Raw genomic sequence first — 23,350 nt, forward strand, 5'->3', positions numbered from 1 at the left:
CATGAGCCACATGCGGCCCATGGGGGTTGTTTAACTGGCCCATGGACCCCTGCCGGCCGCTTGGTCAGCTCTCGTGCGCCGTGCTAAACTGGTGCAGAGCAGGGTCTGCCTTCCGTGAAGCTGACTGGCTTCCCATTGGTTGCAGGAAGCTCCTGCAGCCAATGGGAAGCTGCGCACGCCTCCTCCGTGCCGGAAGGAGCACCGGAAATAGCATTTGCGCATTCGTGTGCACGCGTACACTCCAGCCCACTGTGACGTCTGTGGGACCGTGAACCTGCCCAGGTTTGCCAACCCCTGATATATATGAATGGGGAGAAATGGCCAGGGAGGAAAACCCCTAGTTCTTCCAGCCCACCTGCTGTTCCTTAGCTCAAAAATGCAGCCTTCCAAGTTTTCTCTTCTTTTGAAATAGAATAGTTGGAGGTCTGTTATATGCAGTTGTGGGGAATCTGTGGCCTTCCAGATGCTGTTGGACTCTAGCTCCCCTCAGTCTCTGCCACCATGGTCATAGAACTGTAGAGATGGAAGGAGTCATCTCAGGCAGATCAGCTGGAGAGGCACATGCTCCCCACCCCTGATGTAATATGTAGTTTGCCTGTCAGCCATAATACTGCTCAAGATTTGCCATTGGTATTCCAGCAATCCTATGCTAACAAACGAAAGCTGCATCTGTTAATTTTTTAATTTTGCTCTGTACTAGACCAAAAATCTTTTCAAAAGCACCCCTGCTTCCACATCAAAAGCTGGCTGCTTAGCTGGAAGGCTTATAAAATCCAAAGTCTCTCTGCAAAGGGAAAGTTTGTATTTATAATCCTTTTGCATGGCCTTTGTTAAGCAGATAAGTGAATGGCAGCTCCTTTTATCAAGCCTGTCAGAGGTGTCAATGTTCGCTGCTTGATTCCATCGCCTCTCTGCTGGCTGCCTGGGAGTCAGTCATGGGCACAAGTGGACTGACTGCACTCCTTTCACCAGCACTCGCCACATTGTAGGATAGTTAAGTGCCACTTGATAAGGCGAACTGCTCTGATGTGCTAAGTGAGGTAGCACTTGACTTCTCATCACTCAGTTCTGTCCCAGTGGCTGAAGAATGGCTCCAGGTTGGAGACTTTTCATGCTGAGCCCTGATGTTCCATTTAGAGCAGCTATTTCAAGGCGTCTCTGCTGAGCATTTGTACGTCTTCTTTAGATGAATGCCCGCCACAAATGTGGTTTTCACCACTCAGCAGAGGCATGAATGGGGGAGCCTTTTCCCAAGCCCTGTCTTTGACAAATCTACCTGCCTGTTACGCGAGTTTCCAAACACCTTTGTAGCACTTATTTACGTATTTAAGAAATGTAGGGACTGCCCATCATTTGGCCCCACAGTGGTTTGCAATAATAAAATGGTTATGAAATACAGTACATAAAACAATATAACATTTCTTAAAAGAAAACACAATGAAAAAGAGAAATAAAAAACTGTAAATAATTCATCACATTATTTTAAAAATTGGTTTGCTTAACCCATCAACCAAACAGTTCATTAAACCAATGAAAACAAGATTGCACTTCATCACAAAATGATATCATTTTTAAAAAATTGATAAAGAGTGACAATTTCTTTACAAATTGATCTATATCTGTAGAAAATCCTGAACCCAAATATCATATGTTTATATGATATGTTTGTACACTATAGCTGTGTTCCATAAACCATTCTGATAACAGAGGTTCTACTTCTCTTCTTTCAGTACTTGGGAATTAACATTTTTGCCACTACTAATAAGTTAGTTACCGTCTCAACATTTGTACTATCCAGACATCATTCCAAATAATTCAGTAGCATTCCAGTTGGTATTCCATTTGGTTCATTTGGGATATAGCCAGTCATCTGTTTAATATAATGCAACACAACCACTGAAAACTAGGAATCACATTTCAAAAATAATCTGTGTAAATTTTTCAACATCAACAGTTATCCTGAGACAACTTGTTAATCTGTGTTTTTTTTTAATATGGTGTAAAATATCATTCACACGTTTACAAAAACTTTCTTTCAAATGAGCAGCAATTAGTACTTTACTTACATTTTCTCCCAAGCAATTTAAATGTAAATAAAAAATTATTCTAGTTAAAATAATAAATGATAGAAGGTTTTGGGGAAAAGTTCAACATTTGACCAATCAGGTTATAAAACAAAAGTTCATTTTGGACCCAAAAGTGGTGTTGCTTAATTATCAACCCCCAGAATTTAATTAATAAGAATTTAATTTTACACTTGTTAACAGCTGCAAAGTTAGTCATCACGAGACATTGGAAGTGCCTAGATGTGGACCTCTTTGAAACCTGGATCACACAGATTTGGACTTAATACTTATAGACACACTTAATACTTTGCAACAAGAACGCTGAAGTGGTGGTGGGGAGCACTGCTTTTTATGCAACATGGTTTGTTTTCTTCACTATGTACAGTCAGTCAGGTATGGCTTCCACCCCCAAAAAACACGAGAGACACTACGGAATGACACTTTTGTTCATTGTAAGGTGGTGGACTCTCCTTCCTTGGAGGTTTTTAAGCCCTCTGTCACAAATTATGGGGGGGAGGGGGGGTTGGACTAGATGACGCTCAGGGTTCTTTCCAACTCTACAAATATATTATTCTGTTATTCTATATGAGCAAGAGAATATACCAGTAGTCTTCAGTAAAAGAATAATTATTTGAAGAGTTGTTGTTGTTTGCTAGTTTGTGTCTTTGGATGGGATGGTTCATGTTTTCTCCAGTGTGCTGCCCCCTCTTTTTCATTGTTTTCTTCGTTTCATCTCCTTTGGCATCAGTCTACGGAATATGGATAAATGTTTAGATGAGATGCCTTTGACTTTTGGCTGTGTACAGCTGCTCAGAGTGGAAAACGAAGACGGCAGCCAGCTTTGTGTTAACTCTTAAGATGCTGTAGGTAGATGATTACTGCAGTAACATTATGTGTATACTTTCTACTGTTAAATATTCATTTTAAGAACATGAGAAAAGCCTGCTGGGTCAGGCCAATGGCCAGTTTAGTCCAGCATCCTGTTCTCGCAGTGGATAGCTAGATCCTGTGAGAAGCTCCCTGACCTGACCTGACTTGAGCACAGCAGCACTCTGCTCCCCTGTGTTTTGCAGCAGGTGGTATTCAGAAGCATACTGCCTTTGACAGTGGAGGTAGTACATAGTCAGCATGGTTAGTAGTCCTTGACAGCCTTATCTTCCATAAATTTGGCCCTCCAAGTTGGTTGCCACCATTGCCTCTTGTGGGAGCAAATTCCATAATGTTATGAGAGAGGGATAACAACTTTCTCCTGTCCCCTTTCTCCACATCATGGATAATTGTATACACCTCTGTCAAGTTTTCTCTCTCTTGTCTTTTCTCTGAACTAAAAAAAGCCTTGAATAAGCCCTTTCTGCATAGGGGATTTGCCCCATCCCCTTGAAAATTTTGGTTGTACTTTTCTAAACCTTTTCCAGCTCTACAGTATCCTTTTTTGAAGTGAGGTTACCAGAACTGTGAGTATTTCAATTGCATTTGCACCATACATTTTGTTTTAATGATCAGAGGTTGCTCTGAATGGCTCAGGAGCAGCTGTTCTTGACCTATGATGTGTGTGTGTTTATGCATGTATATGCATATCATTACATTCCTAGAGAAGCCGTCAAGCTGACCTAATTGTCTTTTATAAACCTGCAGCAGCTGTTCATTTTCAGCATAATCCATTCCTACATTTATTTCCACTCCTGACATAAATCAGGGGTATGGGAGAAAACAGCTTGTATCTGTTTCCAGGTAGACTCAATTTTTCAAAATGCCTGGCTATTTGGTGAAGTGTGTAGTGGCTAAACTCATGAGCTATGAACTGGAAAGCATTAAAAAAACCCATGAAAAAACCTTTGCAAATCTGCCTTAGATGAAGTTGTCTATGTATCTGAAACAATAATTTTTCTTATCAGCCGAGTCTGGTGCAGTAAAATACTATTTCCTGTGCTGCTTAGAGAGATGGTGATGCAAAAGCTTTCCCGTGGAAAAGTTTGGGGGACTGAAAAATCTCCATGCTAGGATGATTTTAAAATCCTTTTTGCTGCCATTTCCTGGTCTTAATCCAGTCTTATTGGGAACACACAGATGGATTGTCCCATGTAGGCCAGATCCATCAGTGTGAAACTTCGCTCCCCTTAATGGCACCCCAGATCCACTGCTGAGGATAAATTGGGAAACTTCAAACTGCAGGACAGCAAGAGGTGCCAAAAGGATGGCCCCTCCCTCTGCTACGTGCCCTTAAATAACCAGGAACTGACGTGGCTTTTTCAGGCCTTGTTGGCCAACACAGGAGTGGCAAATATGATGAGGCAAGCCAAACATGCAAAGCATTTTAAAACACATTCCTTACCCTCCGTAAAAGGGCTGCCCTGTAAGCAAGTGCTGTGATTTTTCTGCAGCCAGTGATATGAATTTTAAAAAGAGAGATGTTTGCTTTTGCTTTCCAAGCAACTTCTAGAATTCAGATAACACATTCCAAGGACATACAGTGGTGCCTCGCAAGACGAAAAGAATCCGTTCTGTGAGTCTCTTCGTCTAGCGGTTTTTTCGTCTTGTGAAGCAAGCCCATTGACGGATTAGCGCTATTAGCGGCTTTTAGCGGCTTATCGGATCAGCTGATAAGCGGCTTAGCAGCTTAGAAAAAGGGGGGGAGGGGGAAAAACCCGCAGGAACTCGCAAGACATTTTCGTCTTGCGAAGCAAGCCCATAGGAGATTCGTTTTGCGAAGCACCTCCAAAACGGAAAACTCTTTCGTCTAGCGAGTTTTCCGTCTTGCGAGGCATTCGTCTTGCAGGGCACCACTGTACTTTTAAAATCTGGCTGCTGTGATACAGGTCACTTTGAAAATTTATCTCATTTTAACTTGTTGCAAATCCTGTTTAGGCTATGAAAGAGGTCTTTTGGCTTTCACAGGGTTTCCTGACTAACTTATTATAACTTATTATTATTCTAGACTAACTTTTTCTGTGATTAATGTTTTGCCTGGTTTCTGTTCAGTTTAATGCTTTCAACAATAAATAGGTGCTGTTGATGAGCTTTTCAGCTGTAACTGAAGGACTGTTTTTGCATTGTGTGAGAGAGTTTGCATTGTGGACAGGTTCAGTGTGGGAGAGGTGAGCTGGTTCTCCAAAATGCTCTTTTCTGGAACACCGAGGAGACTGTTTAGAGTAAGATCCTTGTAGTCTTCAGGGTATTTATAGGCTTGTCATGTTGTGTGGGGAATGCTACATTATCCTTGGTGACAGAAGAGCCTAGCTTCAGGTTTCTCCACCTGTTGTATGTGGTAAACAGCTCACTGTTCTATGAAGTCAGTAAACCTTCCCCAGGCGCCTGTTCATCTAGGGTAAGAGACAGGCTAATAAATAATTGGAATAAGGTTGTTTTGAGGTACTTCACAAGAGCCATCTTGGTCAGCTCTGCTGATAAACAAAACATCATCTCAACCTGGAGTTGCTGCTTAGACTTAATGGCTTTGCAGAATTTGGAATCCCCCAGAATCCCAAAGCATTTGATTATTTGCCAGCACCCGTTACTTGGTTTGGGTGGTCATTTTTAATACTTGAAAGGAACCATAAGGTGGCACTTCCCGCTTGGCAGTTATTTTTGGAAATGCTTCAACTTCAGCCAGAATTATGACTCACATCACATTGTTAAACGGTTCTCGCATCTTTAGGATAACAGGGCTCCTGGAAATGCAATAGCCGAATAGCTGAGTTAATTTTGACAGGTGAATCTTCCCAGCCTTTGCAATACCATCGGCAGGAGAGAAGCTGAATTTTCTGAAATCTTCCATTTCTTTGTACAGTCGTACCTCACGAGTCGAATGTTTTGGAAGTGAGTGTTCTGGTTTGCGAATGTTCTTTGGAACCCGAACATCCAACACGGATTCCTGCATCCAGTCAGAAGCCGTGCCTTGGTTTCCGAACGTTTTAGAAGTCGAACGGACTTCCGGAACAGATTCCGTTTGACTTCCAAGGTACCACTGTACTTGCTAAACCAGATTGGCTTTGCATTTTAAAGTCTAATGTCTCTTGCAACCACCCCTGTGACTTGGGTCGTTTTTTATTCACAATTTTACAAACTGACAAATAAGTGTGTCCCAGTTTAGCCCATGTTGAACTGGGATTTTGAACTCCAATCCAGTTCTCTGTCCCGTCTTCCATGCTCATTTGTTGTGGCCAGCGGGTGTCTTCTTGCCCCTGTCTGAACCTTTTTGGTGGGGCAAGCACAAGTGCAGCCGAGCATGTTAACTGCAACTTGTTATGGTAACAGTGGCAGAGCTACGTCGTCCCCTCTCTTCGTGTCCATCCCAGCCGTAATAAAAGCAATAAAGGAACCCTTGATAACTTAAAGGAGGACAAGAGTTTGCTCCCAGTTGTATCTGATCTCTTGTAACATTCCTTTGTAGTCCAGTGCTCTGTGTTAAACCAGCTCCACACAGACTTCTGTTGCACCTCACTTAAACCTTCATCCTCTTCCGCACTCATGAAGCTCTAGCAAGGTAGTGCAGAAAAGGAAGGAGAACAGCCTTTGCTTTTTTTCTGGGGGTATTCAGGGGTGCGCAGTACCAGCACCTCTGTTTTTTGTTGTTAAAAAGTGTGGCCCTTACTATAACAACTTCATGGTGGGAAAAAGCACTGGGTGCAGGCATCACAAAGGTTATTTTTAGAGGCAGGAAGTGAGATAAATAAAAAATTCTTCCAGGGCATCCTCTCTGTTCTCTATCCTTACACCCCACCAGCTTGTCAAATATGTAGAAGAAATTATGGCACTGCCAAATAAAGTGTCAATATGGCAGAACTCCCCTTGCTTTCCCTCTGCCATAGGAATAAAAAATAACAAATTGATCTCATCAGGTTGCTTTAAAATATGGGTTTCCGAAGGGATAATTGTTCCTGCTCTGAGTCAGTCACAGCATTGATGATTGCAGTTATATGTTGCAGTCTCCCGTTGCAGGTTCTTCAGTCACTTCTTATTATAATAATAGCTATCACTACTGCTGTTGCTTATTAGACTTGTTAGATGCTTATTACCCAAAAGTCTCCAAGCAACTTATAACGCATTAAAACATCAATATAAATACATGATACCACAAAAGGAGAGCAAACAATATCCGTAACTGACACAGGAAGCTCGGCAGCTCACTAATAACAAAAAACATGTGGGGGGGTAGGGGGATGTAAGTCTTTATGGTGCCGCAATGTTGTGCACATTACCAGAGACTGGATTACCAAAGCCAGCCTGTCTCTATGCAGGTAGGGTCACAGCTAGAGTACCACCACAGACTGATGAAAGGCACTGTACACACTCCTGATTGGCTTCAGCAAGTCTCACAAGACCTCAACCACTCCTATTGGTAAGGGGAATAAGATTGCAAAAACACCCTTAAATATGATCTCCAATTTAGCTCTTTCCTCTTCATGGCAATAGGGCACTAGGCCAGAGTTAAATGTGTCCTTCCTTGATGTGAGCCGATGGCTGTGCTTGAAGCTTTCAAGGGCAGTTGGGGATTTGCTTTCTAGCCATTTTGAAAACTGTATACAAACAAGTCAGTGGGTGAGTTTGGACTTCATTGAAGCCGCCCAGACAGGAGGGAAATAACAATTCTTATTGGCTCAATACAGGAATGTTTTTGTCCTGCATGTCTGCCTTTTTGCTCCGCAGCACAATAAGTGAGCGTTCTTATCTGATGCTCTGAATGAACCTTTGTTTGAGAAAATATTGTTAGTTTTGGCTTGAAGAGAGCTGAATTCACGCGTCCAGTTTCCCACAAAAGAGATTAGATTAATTTTCTTTTAACAATAAAGAAATGTGGAGAAAGTGTGAGCCGTTGTCAAAACTGGTTTGTTTAGTTCAGTTGAACTGAAAAGGCTAGGTAACTGAATGTGTATTGAGAATTAGGTTTAGGAGTGTTAAGTTGCTCAGTTTTATTATTGTGCATTCAGATTAATTGTTTTAAAAGTCTGGTTAGTGTAGCAGAATATGGGTATCATCACTTAACGGTTTTATGACCGAGTTCCAACTAGGAATTGAATAAGTCGCAACAAAAAGACACCACTCATCTCCTACAAGGATTTACCAGTGACTCAGTGCCAGAATACAATTAGTTGTTGGCTGTGTTTTCTACATACAGAATGTAGATGCCAACATGGTTGAATGCACTGTACCACTTCAGATTTACAGGTGGGAGATAATCACTTTTTCATACTTCCCCATGTCTGCCCATAAAAACTAGCATACTAAGAGTTTTAAAAAATAGCATACTAAGAGTAAAAGTTAGTTTTCTTTTTAAAACCAATATACTTCACTTTCTATATATATAATGTTTATTATATAACATAAAAATTATTTACATAATGCAGATATTATAAAATAAACCATCAGCTATAATTATAGTGCAGTTAAGGGTGTTAACATGTGAAAATAATGCACAGTTGAGCAGGGAGTAGGGTCAGGCATAAGGGGCCATTTGTTTATTATGGGTTTTTTAATAGACAACTGGAAGAGGAGAGAAGTGCAGAGGACTATAAGTGGATGGGTGCCCCATTTACCATCCTTTGGACCCTCTGGGAAACTCACCAATCCAAATCTTCTGTAGCTTGGAACTGACAGTGCTGAGTAGGTCAAAGCTGTGGGGACCTAGGGTGAGGTCACCACGTTCCATGACGCCTCTCTGTTGTGAGATCTTGTGGGTGATCTTTGAACTCATTTAGGCTCTGGGTGAGAGCCAAGGTCAATGGGTGGTGTCCTAGGTAAGAGCCAGGAAGCTGAGAGGTTTTGTGTCAGAAGGAGAAGGAATTGATACCAGGAAGCATTCTTTAATAAGTTGTGTTACTAATTCTTCTGTGTATTTTTGTAACATTTGCTGTTCTTCCTTTAGTTTTCTGATATATTTTTATTAATTGGGAGGTTTGGAAATGGTATAAACAAAGAGGAGCATTTCAAAATGTTAACCCCCACCCCATGCTGCAGTCTGAACTGTGGCAGTCAGGTTTCTCCACTGTACAACCCAGCCTTTTGATTCAGCATAGTATTGTCAACAGTACTTTGCCTTTCCCTTATTCGGGCTACCCCTTTCTGAAATAATCTTTCACTATGATTATCACTGCTTTGCTGCTTGGTCTGTGTCTGCTTCAAGGTGGAATGGTGTGTGAAAATTCTCATACATGAGATGCACACGGTCATTCAGAGCATAGTTGCTTTCAAGGGCAAAGGAGCAATGAGCATATAGCAGCCAAATCACAGGGCCTGTGGTCCACTGAAGCAGCATGTGCAATGCACTAAGCACCTCTTCCCAACCTGGCGCCCTCCAGTTATTTTTTGACTCCAACTTCCATTAGTCCCAGCCGGCTTGACCACAGCTCAGGTATCATGGCAGTTGTGGCCCAGCACACAACTGGAGAGCACCAGATCAGGGAAGGAAAGCATTAGTTAACATGAAGAACGTAAGAATAGCCTGCTGAATCAGGCAGCCAACCCAGTAGCCCCTCTAGTCCAGCATCCTGTTCCCAGAATGGCCACCCAGATGTCCAGAACCTAAGTGCAGTAGCAGCACTCTCCCCACTTGTTTCAAGGCAAAGAGGGGAAGCCATCTGCAAGGCTCATGTGCTCTTTTACTGCTTGAAGTTTGGTTTAGCAGTAAACATCAATTTTCATTCTGTCATCGAGACAGTCTACACAAGAGTTTCCCCCTGCTGCGGTTCTGCAGGTAGTACTTTAAGGGCCAGCGATCTGCGGCCTCTTTGTCCTGTGCCTTTTCAGAGTTGTTCTGTTACTGTTGTTCTGCTATTTCACTGTCTCTATTAGTGCTTGTGTGCTTTAGCTTTGTGCTATTATCACTGGTGGGAGGTTTCTTAAACCTGAAAACCTGTGTTGTTGTTGTTTTTAACGCTGGGGCTGGCTTTCTGGGCGGGAAATAGTAACCTGCCATTTTCATTTCTGACCCTCTATTTCATGGCCGTTGGGTAAGTAGTGAAGACGACCCTTTGCTGCAGTGTAGCTGTAAGGAATTGCTTTTGTTTCATGAACTCAGCTGTGTTGCTGCACCTTGTGGAGCATCACAGAGCATTTACCCCCCTTTGCTCCTAATGTACAGCTGCGATGCTGCGCAGGTGCTTACCTGATAAAATTAAATAGAAAGCCACACAAGACACAAATGCCACCCAGTAATAAACAACTTCTGTTGTAATCTCTTGCATGTGGCAAGGGATTCCAGATTAATTTTAGGGGAATTATACCATCATCCTCAGGGTGGCAGCCTGGGAGAGGGCATTCTCTGTGGCAGCCCCTAAGCTGTGAAATTCGCTCTCCCCCAACCCCAACAGAGGTGCTTCTAACACCTTCATTGTATAGCTTTTGCTGTATGCTGAAGGCACAGCTCTTTACCCTGGCCTTTGACTCCTAGATTTAGTTAATAGGAGCCACCACAGTCCTCTGATGTAAAGTTTCAGCTGGGGTGGGGGGGGAAGGGTTAACCCACCCTGGGACATTATGGTGAAGGGCAGGTAACACATCAGTACAAAAAGTCAGATTATACCATAACATGTGACCACCAAGCAGCAGTTCAGTTTGCAAGACAAAGTAGCACAAGGAAGCCTCACTAGTAGAAAAGTGTCCTGTGCAGCAGTGGTGGCTGGTGCTCATTGGGGCTGGTGAGGTGTAAAACAGGAAGCCAACAGCAGTTGGAGCCAGAGGTAACGTCAATAAATTCTAGATTTGTTCCCATCTTCCTCCCTTCTGAGTTCTACAAGGGCAATTTTGAGGCTGAAGAAGAGGAATCTGACAGTGCCACCCCCTGGATTGGTAGCTAAGTAGCAAAGTGGGCAGGTGGGGGGGGGGATGTTGTTGTTGTTGTTTAGTCGTTTAGTCGTGTCCGACTCTTCGTGACCCCATGGACCAGAGCACGCCAAGCACTCCTGTCTTCCACTGCCTCCTGCAGTTTGGTCAAACTCATGCTGGTAGCTTCAAGAACACTATCCAACCATCCTGTCCTCTGTTGTCCCCTTCTCCTTGTGCCCTCAATCTTTCCCAACATCAGGGTCTTTTCCAGGGAGTCTTCTCTTCTCATGCGGTGGCCAAAGTATTGGAGCCTCAGCTTCAGGATCTGTCCTTCCAGTGAGCACTCAGGGCTGATTTCCTTAAGAATGGAGAGGTTTGATCTTCTTGCAGTCCATGGGACTCTCAAGAGTCTCCTCCAGCACCATAATTCAAAAGCATAAATTCTTCGGCGATCAGCCTTCTTTGTGGTCCAGCTTTCACTTCCATACATCATTACTGGGAAAACCATAGTGGGGAGAATAGCTGAGAACAAACTGAGGTTGGGGGGCAGAGCTACATTTCCCTCCACTGCTGCATAGGTTGATCATTCCTTGATCTTCCAGGATGCATTTGCTCCAGTTTGCCCATGGATGGTTCCCTGCTTTCAGAACTTACTATGAACTCAGCTTTGCTTGCTTGCTTTCTCAAATCAAATGTTCTTCATATCTTTCCCGTGCTGTTTTATCTTCTCTGGGGGGTTGTAAATAAATGGCACAAGAGGTTTGTGGGTTTTTTTAAGAACACGTTGCTCTTAGGAAATACAGGATTAAAGGGAGGCAGTATGACCTTTTGGGAATTAGCGGCTTTAAAAAGTCACCTCATGCGATGCAGGTTAATTGAAGTATTGCCTGCCTCTTGGGTTGGGGATTAATTATTATCTGACCTCCCATTAACTTGGACTGAGAACTTGAATCTCTCCCTCCAGGATTTCAGCCAAGAGAGAGCAGAGTGCATTATACACATCCAGACTGTAGAGCTACTTTTGTTTTTAAACAAGTTTGTCAATATTTGATTACTATTACAGTATTTGTTAAATCCAGCCTTGCTAATAACTCCTAATAACATTTACATACACAAAAATATCTAACTAGCCCACCCTAACTACATACTGGAGCCTTTTTTTGGAGTTTTAAACTGATTTTTGGAAGGTTGTCTTCAGTTGTTTACTAGACGTTTTAATTGTTATTAGTATTGGTATGTTTGCCACCTTGGGCTCCTTTGAAGATGGTGTGGGTGTAAATCTGATGAAATACATTTGCTTGTCATTTATACCATGTCTGTGGCCTGAAAGGAAAAAAGCCACAATATAAATAAATATCTCAACCTCTGTGTCCAAGGCTAATGCAGGGGTGGGGGTGTCACCAAGATTGCAGCTGGAGAGGGAGGGGTTCCCCACACTCTGCATTCCTAGGGACCCCCCACCCACATGCTTTGTATTCAAGAGGAAAACCTGTGGCCAAAGCTGCATGCTATGCATTTGAAATATCATATATTTGGGCCCTCCGTATCTGTTGATTGGTGTCTTGGGATTGCTGGCTAAGGCAATTCCAAGCAATCCCATGCATCTTACTTTGTGAGAGTGGGAGACACAGATACCCTTGTTGCACAAACCTTTTCCTGCCTGTTTTGGATGCACATGATGCAGAGGTTGTCATCGCCAGTATTGCTTGATAGGAAACTGAGCATTGGACACCAGGAATATCTGAACCCCTGTAGCCACAGTTTCATTGTATGTTAGGCAATTGGGGTTAAGAGAGCCAGTGTGGTGTAGTGGTTAAGAGCGGTAGTCTCGTAATCTGGTGAACCGGGTTCGCGTCTCCGCTGCTCCACATGCAGCTGCTGGGTGACCTTGGGCCAGTCACACTTCTCTGAAGTCTCTCAGCCCCACTCACCTCACAGAGTGTTTGTTGTGGGGGAGGAAGGGAAAGGAGAATGTTAGCCGCTTTGAGACTCCTTAAAGGGAGTGAAAGGCGGGATATCAAATCCAAACTCTTCTTCTTCTTCTTAAGGCAACAAAAGAAGCTGAAGAATTATGTCTACCTTGGCCATTCACTCTTTTGAAAGCCCTGGAAATCTCAGGAGACAAAGAGTTGCTTTAGCAGATGATTCAAGTCTGTGCTTTTCAGTGTCCAGCAGGATGCTGTGTGTTTGGTGGTTGTTGTGTTTTGTTTTAAATTGTACTATATATTTCATTGCTATATAATGGAATGGAGCAGCCTTTGCCAATCTGGTGCCTTTCAGGTGTTTTCGTTCAAACCATCTGGAGGGCATCAGGTTGGCAACAGCTGGAATAACGGATGGGAAGCTGGGAAGCAAGTACAGGAGCTGCATAGGTCAGGTGCTGTGGTAATACAGTGGTGCCTCGCAAGACGAAATTAATTCGTTCCGCAAGTCTCTTCGTCTTGCGAGTTTTTCGTCTTGCGATGCACGGTTTCCCATAGGAATGCATTGAAAATCAATTAATGCGTTCCTAGGGAAACCGCCTTCAGACCAGGTCCGGGGACAGTCTGTCCCCGGACCTCTTCTGAAGGCTGGGGGGGGGGACAAGGGCTTTTCTTCCCACCCCCAGCATTTTAAAAAACCCCGGGACAGCGGAGGACTTCTCCGCTGTCCAGGCGATCTTAAAATGCTGGCGGGTGGCATTTTAAAATCGCCCCGGACAGCGGAGGACTTCTCCGCTGTCCGGGGCGATTTAAAAGCCCCTGGGAAGGCAGGCAGGGGGGACAAAGACTTTCGCCCCCTGCCCGCCTTCAGAAGGTGTTCTCGCCCCCAGCCCCGCTTCGGAACAGCGTTCCGAAGTGGGGCGGCTGGGGCAGGTGTTCCCGCCCCCCCTCCCCGCTTCGGAACATCTTGATGCAGTCAAACTCCTTCCGCAGGTTTTTACTACCCACTTTTGACAAAGCAATTGTCAGTGGGTTGGCTGTAAAATGTGCAGCAGCAAGTCACTAAAATCTTATTTAGGAACCTATTTTGAGCAGGGTGGATTTGATTTAAGTCTAATTGATTTAAATCACTAGTCAGTAAGACTTGATTTAAATCATTTTTTTACAGAAAGATTCATTCTTGCTGGTACAATCTTAATAATGAAGATTTCAGTTTTGGAATAATAAATTTTCAGAGTAGTTTTTACAGTTACCGTATTTTTCGCTCCATAAGACGCACCAGACCACAAGACGCACCTAGTTTTTGGAGGAGGAGAACAAGAAAAAAATATTCTGAATCTCAGAAGCCAGAACAGCAAGAGGGATCGCTGCGCAGTGAAAGCAGCAATCCCTCTTGCTGTTCTGGCTTCTGGGATAGCTGTACATTTCCCCTTAATTTTTGGAGGGGGAAAAGTGCGACCTATAGGGTGAAAAATATGGTATCTCCTGTAACTGCAAGCCACGGGGTGAGCGTTGGGATGTTCTATGACACACCCAGTTCATAAAGGGAAATGGTAAGACCCAAGAGCCTTAGAAGTTAGAACATGCCCAAGAACCCTTTGCAACATGAAGGGATTCAATGGTTGATGTGCAGAGGTTGCTTCTCAGCTATACTGCTGAAAGCATTTCCTGAGAGACTGCCTAAAAAATGAAGCCAATGCCCTGAGAAATCAAGCCCATCCAGAATCATCTGCAACTTTAAAAACATCTTTCGCATTTCAGGATTGGTTGTGTTCAGGAATTTTTCCTGTGTTGAAAGCTGGTGAAGATCGAGACTGAGAAAGTTTTTAAGTGCATTCTTGCAGGATGGCCTCATTACATGAGCCAAAAGTAGCCCTGAAGAGGTTATAAGGGAACTATTAACTCTGGCACAGCACAGATGGGGCATGCTTCAATCTCTCTCTCAATGCTGCCTTTCACAAGCAAATTCTGTGCAAAAAGGTTTTAAAGGTCACTGGCGCTTGCAACAGACAGCAAGCCAAGAAACAAGGAAGAAAAAAGAAATAATCACGTGGAAAACAACTTGTACGACAGAGGATAGACTTAAATATTAACCTCTTGACCATCTCGCCACACTTACCAAACACTATTGCAGATAGAGGTGAAAAAACATACTTTAAAAAACGAACAGAGGAGCGTCTGTTCCAATCTGAATTTAAAATGAGGAATGTGGTCGCTAGAGCATGGAAGAGACAGAATTAAGTGACGCCAAATGACCTCAAATGATCAGTTCATTCAAAGACAGCAAAGGAAGTCCATGTTTTGCTGTATCGCAGAACAGCTGATGGGGTTCATTGAAGAACAGCTGTTTTCAAACTGTTTGTCATCATGAGAGGGACTGAAATGTGCCTTGAAACATCCAGCCATGATTCTTGATGCACCCACCACTCCCTGCCCCTTAGAGCAAGGAAACCACATATAGTAGCCATTACATACACACACATATATGGGCAGTGACATCATTCTGAAGGAGGAAGCAAGTGCATGCGGGGATTCACTGATGCTGGCTACAGTACAGCTAGCACAAGTTACCACCACTAGCCAGAAAGCACAGAAAACTGTCTGGACAAATGAGAGGGCAGGATGCCAAGAGGCAACACAAACTGTGCCGGGATATCCTGGGTTTCGGAAGCTGATCTAAGCCAGGGGTAGGCAACCTAAGGCCGCTCCCAAACCAAGCCGCCTGCTCGGCGAGTCCCCACACGCTGTGCTAAACCGGTGCAGTGCAACATGGGGACTCGCTTCCATGGTGCCGGAAATCACATCTGAGCAGATGCAGACACTGGAAATCGTTTCTGCACAGACGCAGACGCCATAAATCACGGCTGCGCACGCTCATGTGCGTGCACAATCCGGCCCACAGAGGGATCTCCGCTGGAGTGAACCAGCCCAGGCAAGGCAAACCTTGCCAACACCTGATCTAAGCTGATTTAAAGGGTGTGTGTGTGTGTTTGTATACTGAAGACAGTGTTCAAAATCAATCTGGAAGAAAATCGATGCAACCCTAATGAGCACTACAATCGATGGTTTCCAAGAGCGGGAGATGGATGGGCTTTTGAACTGAGTTTACAAAAGCCGCATGGGATGTGGGACCAAAATGGACCCTGCAGCTCTTGCTCCTTTGCCACCCGCCTGGCTGTATGCAATGTGATTTAGAGAAAGCAAAGCAACTGCAGGCATGAGAAGGCCCGCAGAGGCTTGGAAAAGCGACAGCTTTCCCTGCATCTAGTGCAGGGACAAAAGCCCTGATCTCTCACACCTGCTGGCCCAGTGACAGCTGCTTGCTTTTCCCTGGGATTGCCAGAGCTGGCATTATTCCCCAAATAATCCTGTAATGGCTCATGACGACAACTGCGTCTGTGACGGGCTTAAGTCTAGACAGGGTGGACACGGCCACCTGGTTTCCTTTCTGGTCCACTGCTGGGAGGGGGTGTTTGGCTTTATCTGTTTTTAAGCACTTTGAGCAGAATGGCTGATGACACATAGGACCTCTTTAATCCTTGCCATGCTTTAAAAGAAAATGCCTCGCCCGCTCGGGAACACAAATTCACTAAACACGAGGCTCTCCCTCTGGGTTCATTCTCTGATGTTACATTCAATTTGAAAAACCACACACAAGGGAGCAACTACAGTTTCTGGGGCAAAACAATGACATAGGAAATCCATAACCAGACTTCTTGCTGCTTTCATGTAAAAACTGTCTTTAACTTAAAAGTTGCGCTCTGTCATTCTGACCTAACGGGTTGGTTAACTGCATTCCTAGAAAATATCCAAAGTGAAGTTCATGCCCCTTAAACTCAAAATCAGGGTGGATAAAAATCAATGATTTTTTAAAATAAAAAAATTGATTTTTTTTATTTAAATCAGATTTTTTTGATGTAAATCGGATTTTTAAAATAAAATGCTTTTGGAGGAAAAATATTTCTAAAGATAGCTTTCTATTTAAGTTACATTATAGTCCAAAGGCTATTCATCAGGAAATAAGGATTTGATTTAAGTTTTTCATGTGTGCTAAAACTCAGTCTAAGGTTGTTGTTTTTTAAAAAAATCGTTCAACCACATCAGTTAACAAACATGGATACATATGCTATAATGTTATTGTTTTAGTTAAACAAATCGTTTAAATTGTTATTAAGGAAATGATTATGTTTCTCCTTCCAATAAAGTAAGCAGGAAAGCTGTCCAAATATAAACAGTTAACTTATTAAACCTCACAATAGTTTCATAATTATCTGTCTATGTATAGTATAACCAAATTAGTAATTTTTGATATACCGTATTTTTTGCTCTATAAGACTCACCTTTTCCCTCCTAAAAAGTAAGGGGAAATGTGTGTGCAGCTTATGGAGCGAATGCAGGCTCCTTGGCTTCAGCGATATCAATGTGAAGCCTCCAAAGCGCAGAGGGAGCGCTCCCTCCGCATTCCGGAGGCTACACGTTGCTTTCGCTGAAGCCTGGAGAGCGATGGGTCGGTGAGCTCCGACCCCTCTCGCTCTCCAGGCTTCAGGGATAGCCACCTGAAGCCTTTGGAGCGCAGCGGGACCTTGCACTGCGCTCCAAAGGCTTTGGGTTCCTTTTATGAGAGCCGGGAGAGCTGGCTTCAGGGATAGCCGCCTGAAGCCTTTGGAGTGCAGCGCGCTCCATAGGCTTCAGGCAGCTATCCCTGAAGGCTTCGCAACCTTGCTGCCGCTCCCGGACCTGTTTTGGGTGCTGGGGACAGGGGAAGCTCAGGCTTCCCCCGCCCCAGCCCCGTGGCTAAAAACGAAGCCAAGACAGCGAGCGGGATCCATCCCGCTGGCTGTCTAGTCTTTTGCCAAAGCCACGCGCAACCTCTCCAGCCAGGAGAGGTTGCACGCGGCTAAAAATGAAGCCAAGACAGCGAGCGGGATGGATCCCGCTTGCTGTCTTGGCTTCTTTGCTTTTTGGGCCTGCGGGGGGATAAGATTTTTTCCCTTGATTCCCCCTCCCCTAAAAACTAGGTGCGCCTTATGGTCCGGTGCGCCTTAAGGAGCGAAAAATATGGTAATCCACAGTAGTGGGTGAGCTATCTTTCCTTTCGTAGAGAAGCTTGTCCTCACTAGCAATTACCTTACAAAGAAAGACCTGATGGGCTTTCATGGGACTCTCCAGCAGTCCTTAGGGAGGGGCCATAGCTCAGCAGAAAACCACATGCTTTGTGGGCAAAGGTCCCAGGTTCAACTCATGGCATCTCCAGCTAAGAAAAATGATGGGATGGGAGAAATCCCTCCCTGCTTGAGACCCTGGAGAGCTGTCATCTATTAGGTTAAAATGTCAAATGCAGTAGCCTGACCTTGTAAGGCTTATAGGAAGCTTATACAAGGCAGTTTTTAAAGCCACTGCTTCAGAGTACTATATCCAGGGCTTTTCTTTTTTTAGCTGGAACTCAATTCTGACACCTCTCAAGTGGACACCATTGCCATTATTGGCGTGGGTGGCGCTGTGGTCTAAACCACTGAGCCTCTTGGGCTTGCTGATCATAAGGTTGGCTGTTTGAATCCCCGTGACGGGGTGAACTCCCGTTGCTCTGTCCCAGTTCCTGCCAGCCTAGCAGTTTGAAAGCACGCAAAAAAGTGCAATTAGATAAATAGGTACCGATGTGGCAGGAAGGGAAACAGCATTTCCGTGTGCTTTGGCTTCCGTCATGGTGTTCTGTTGCGCCAGAAGCGGTTTAGTCCTGCTGGCCACATGACCCAGAAAGCTGTCTGTGGACAAACGCTGGCTCCCTTGGTCTAAAGCGAAATGAGCGCCGCAACCCCATAGTCTCCTTTGATTGGACTTAACTGTCCAGGGGTCCTTTACCTTTACTCTTACCTATAGGAGAACAAGGGAGGTGTTCATTGTGAGTTCCGGCACCTCTTTTTCTAGAAAAATAGCACTGACTATACCCCAAATCCAGAAACTAGCACAGTGATCAAAAGGGATGTGGCTCTTTTAAGGCATATATTCGCCTCAACAGAACAGAATATCTAAATATCTGCTGCCTAATTAAAAAAGTTGTATGTGAGCAGGGCTGGCTGGAGTAGAAACATGGGTTTGCCCTGGCAGCAAGACAGACTATAGTAAGGGGTTTCAGTGTCCCCATGAGTCACAACTTGTCCCCTTCAGCTCTGCTTTCAGGCCTGGTCAGAATTAAAACTCAGGCCCAGGCAGAGGACACTAGGTAGCCTTCAAAGCTGTCAGCCTGGTGTGCTGTATCTTTGCTTTGTTTTGCTTCAGAATACATTGTTTATTATTGTTGTTTAAATCTGAACCTTCTCTGCTTTGTTGCAGCGGCAAGTTGGTTTCACCCAAGTGGAAGAATTTCAAAGGCCTGAAGCTTCAGTGTAGGGATAAAATCCGGCTCAACAACGCCATCTGGAGGGCTTGGTACATTCAGTGTAAGTTCTGCCCATCCTAAATGTGTTTGGGTGCTTTGAGAAAATCCACACATTAGTACGTGGCCAGCCTAGGACTTTTGTTTGTTTATTACATACCATATGCCTTGTCCTCTTTCAGGGTGTGCAGGCAATATAAGCAGCAATATAAAAGCCTCAACAAAGCAATCTTGTCACACAAAACCAGGAAGAAACATCCCATAGCCAAATCAGGCAGAGGGAGCAACTTCTCCGTTGTGTCAGATACCAGTTGAAAGCAGAATCTCAGCCTTTCCTAGGAACCCCAGTAATGCCAGAAGCAAGCAAGTCTCCCTTTGGAGAAAGCTCCATGGTTTAGGCTCCACCACTGGAAAGGGTCTGTCTCCTCTAACCCCCTCCATGCTTTAGAGGGCAGGGGGATGCGGGGCCAAGGCCTGCTCACCCATTCTTTGTTCCCTAGGAATTTGCCCGTGGTGAGAACAAGGCCATCTGCCCCTCCTTTGGTTCCTCTCCTCTCTGTGGATAGCATCTCTGTTCTTTTTATTTTAATATTATTGAAAGTAACCTTGAACATTTTTAATTGAATGGTGAGGTTTCATTTTAAAATAAAATTAAAAGGGGATGGTTGAACCTGAAAACCCCCCAGACATGATGTCTCCCTAGTTCAACTGTTCACTATCGTAGAGTCCAGCGTATAAGACGACTTTTTAACCTCAGAAAAGAGGTTAAAAAGTCGGGGGTCGTCTTATACGCTGGGTATGGCTGCAGTGGGTGGTGGGCTCTGCTCCGCGCTGAAAGGAAGCTGCCTGGTGAAACTGGCTTCGCTGGGCGGCTTCCTCCCGGCCCGGAGCCCGCCGCCCACTGCCACTGCCGTTTTTTTCTTAACACTTGCGCAGAATCTGGCATGTGCACATCCCTGGTTCTTTAACAGTGGAATTCCTGCTCTGTGGCTCACTTAGCATGGCAGTCAAATCTGACCTGGCTTGCTCCCCCTAGAGATGTGCACTGCTAATGCTCTGGTTCATGTTGCAGATCTGGAGAAGCGGAAGAACCCTGTGTGCCACTTTGTGACTCCCCTGGATGGTTCTGTGGAGGTAGATGAGCACCGGCGCCCTGAGGTACATCAGGCAGAGAAAAATGTGACTGTGGTACAGTGGATATCTCTTCATACTGTGGGCTAATCTCATTTTATGCTGCTTTCACCTGAATTGCCTTTGCCTATCTGCCCCTTCCTGTCTTTCCATAGTTCTCTGTTGTGTTTTGACACTGGGGTAGAGAGTGTCATAAGTACATAAGCAAATGCACATATTTGAATGTAGGCTTCCTTTCAGTTCTGGGTGGGCAGGTGGGTCCCGCCATCAGGCAGATGGTGTGTCAGATGCTAGAGGCCAGGTGGTGTAGTTTGTTTAGGGTGCTAAGAGTTATTTTGAGATTCCTATTCCCCTCAGAGCTACAATTCCCACCGTTCCCTGGGGAAATGGATTGGTTCTTAAACCTCTTTGGGAATTGTAACCTTTCCAGAGCCCAATAAGCAAGGAAAACCTGTTGAGTGGGTGGGTGGGAGAGAAATAAATGAAGAGTGGGGAACGGGTTTCTCCCACTCTTTGTTTATTGATTCCTCCCTGCCCCCTGTGCCCACATGTGTAAAGTGAGCACGAATGATGGGCCCACTGTACTTCGCCGCTACCACTTTATTTTTTAAACATTTTCCTTCCTCAGGCTATTGCAACAGAAGGGAAGTATTGGAAACGGCGGATAGAAGTAGTAATCCGAGAGTACCACAAGTGGAGAACCTACTTCAAAAAAAGGGTATGTTTTTTCACACCCAGTTTTCAATTTGGAAGTAGACCAGTATCTTCTCAATTGCCTTCAGAAAGGAAGGAAAGGTTTCAGCTTACCAATGAAGGCTTAAGAATGAAAAGGGTTGGTAATTCAACTTTATTAGTAGAAATATGCTCACCCCAAACAATAAAATGTTAATTTTGTATTGATTTGTGCATTCTGTTGTCACTCATATTGTCCTGGTTCACCCGAATAGTCCAAGTATTGAACTGTAGAGTTGGAAGGGACCCTGAGGGTCATCTAGCTTGCAATGCAGGAATCCTAACTGCATCATACACGACAAGTGGTCATCCAACCTGTGGTTAGAATCTGCTTCTATACCACGCTGTTCATTACCCAGGTGAGGGACCTTTTAAATAAAACATGCAACCAAGGAAATGAATTCAAGTCCAGTAACCAGGAAGAACCCAGAATTTATTGTAGCTATTGCAGTAGGGCAGAGCTCAACTCAACGCAGTTGTTCTATCCAAACGGCAAGTTAATAAGAATTAGAACAAGTAGATAAATAGGTACCACTCCGGCGGGAAGGTAAACGGCGTTTCCATGCGCTGCTCTGGTTCGCCAGAAGCGGCTTAGTCATGCTGGCCACATGACCCGGAAGCTGTAGGCCGGCTCCCTCGGCCAATAAAGTGAGATGAGCGCCGCAACCCCAGAGTCGGCCACGACTGGACCTAATGGTCAGGGGTCCCTTTACCTTTTTATTATAGGTAAAGCACACAAAGAGAGTCCTAAAACATCTAAATATTCTTAAAACATAAACATCCTTCTACATACATCAGGAAAGATTGCAGGTCATAGGATGGTAAACATGTATGGCTCCATACTGTGATCTGCTCCCCCACAATTACCGTATTTTTCCGTGTATAAGTCTAGGTTTCCCCCCTGAAAAATAATGTCAAAAAATAGGGGGCGTCTTATACTCGGGATAGTCTTCTACATGGGGGCATCTTATGGACGGAAAAATACGGTACCTTGGGGTGCCCCAGGTGCCCAGGCCTTTTGAGCCTCTAATGTCACATTTCTATCATTGTTCCCCTGGCAACCAGGCCTTTGTCGAATTGTTGACATTGCTTCCTTTATCTCACTTCCCTTGCTTCTCCTTTCTCCCAGGAAACTTCAAGGATAGCTGTTTTTACACTCCTAACTCACAATAGACTTGGAGTAACATCCTAGAGGGACAGCTCTTACTGTCAGGAAGTTCTTCCTAATGTTTAGGTGGAATCTTCTTTCTTGTAGTTTGGATCCATTGCTCCGTGTCCGCTTCTCTAGAGCAGCAGAAAACAACCTTTCTCCCTCCTCTATGTGACATCCTTTTATATATTTGAACATGGCTATCATATCACCCCTTAACCTCCTCTTCTCCAGGCTAAACATGCCCAGCTCCCTCAGCCGTTCCTCATAAGGCATCGTTTCCAGGCCTTTGACCATTTTGGTTGCCCTCCTCTGGACACGTTCCAGTTTGTCAGTGTCCTTCTTGAATTGTGGTGCCCAGAACTGGACACAGTACTCCAGGTGAGGTCTGACCAGAGCAGAATACAGTGGCACTATTACTTCCCTTGATCTAGATGCTATACTCCTATTGATGAAGCCCAGAATTGCATTGGCTTTTTTAGCTGCCGCGTCACACTGTTGGCTCATGTCAAGTTTGTGGTCAACCAAGACTCCTAGATCCTTTTCACATGTACTGCTCTCAAGCCAGGTGTCACCCATCTTGTATTTGTGCCTCTCATTTTTTTTGCCCAAGTGCAATACTTTACATTTCTCCCTGTTAAAATTCATCTTGTTTGTTTTGGCCCAGTTTTCTAATCTGTCAAGGTCGTTTTGAAGTGTGATCCTGTCCTCTTGGGTGTTAGCCACCCCTTCCAGTTTGGTGTCATCTGCAAATTTGATCAGGATGCCCTTGAGTCCATCATCCAACTCATTGATAAGATGTTGAATAAGACCGGGCCCAAGACAGAACCCTGTGGCACCCCACTAGTCACTCTTCTCCAGGATGAAGAGGAACCATTGATGAGCACCCTTTGGGTTCGGTCAGTCAGCCAGTTACAAATCCACTGAGTGGCAGCATAGTCAAGACCGCATTTTACCAGCTTCTTTACAAGAATATCATGGGGCACCTTGTCAAATGCCTTGCTGAAATCAAGGTAGGCTACATCCACTGCGTTCCCTTCATCTACCAGGCTTGTAATTCTGCAAAAAACGAGATCAGGTTAGTCTGACATGACTTATTTTTCAGAAATCCATGCTGACTATTGGTGATCACAGCATTCCTTTCTAGGTGCTCACAGACTGTTTGCTTAATGATCTGCTCCAGAATCTTTCCTGGTATTGATGTCAGACTGACTGG

At 44.4% G+C, this 23,350-nt stretch overlaps 1 protein-coding gene across 2 annotated transcripts in view; it reads left to right on the plus strand.

Annotated features, from left to right (window-relative positions):
• Window positions 1-23,350, plus strand: part of MLXIP (MLX interacting protein) — a 56,494-nt gene that overhangs the window by 10,274 nt on the left and 22,870 nt on the right. For both annotated transcript variants that reach the window (XM_081174791.1, XM_081174792.1), the window contains exons 2-4: window positions 19,079-19,185; window positions 20,194-20,279; window positions 20,881-20,970. In XM_081174791.1, the coding sequence (XP_081030917.1) occupies window positions 19,079-19,185; window positions 20,194-20,279; window positions 20,881-20,970 (283 nt within the window). The remainder of the gene's footprint in view (window positions 1-19,078; window positions 19,186-20,193; window positions 20,280-20,880; window positions 20,971-23,350) is intronic.

The sequence above is a fragment of the Podarcis bocagei genome (assembly GCF_964188305.1).
Source record: "Podarcis bocagei genome assembly, chromosome: 16".
Classification (NCBI taxonomy): Eukaryota; Metazoa; Chordata; class Lepidosauria; order Squamata; family Lacertidae; genus Podarcis; species Podarcis bocagei.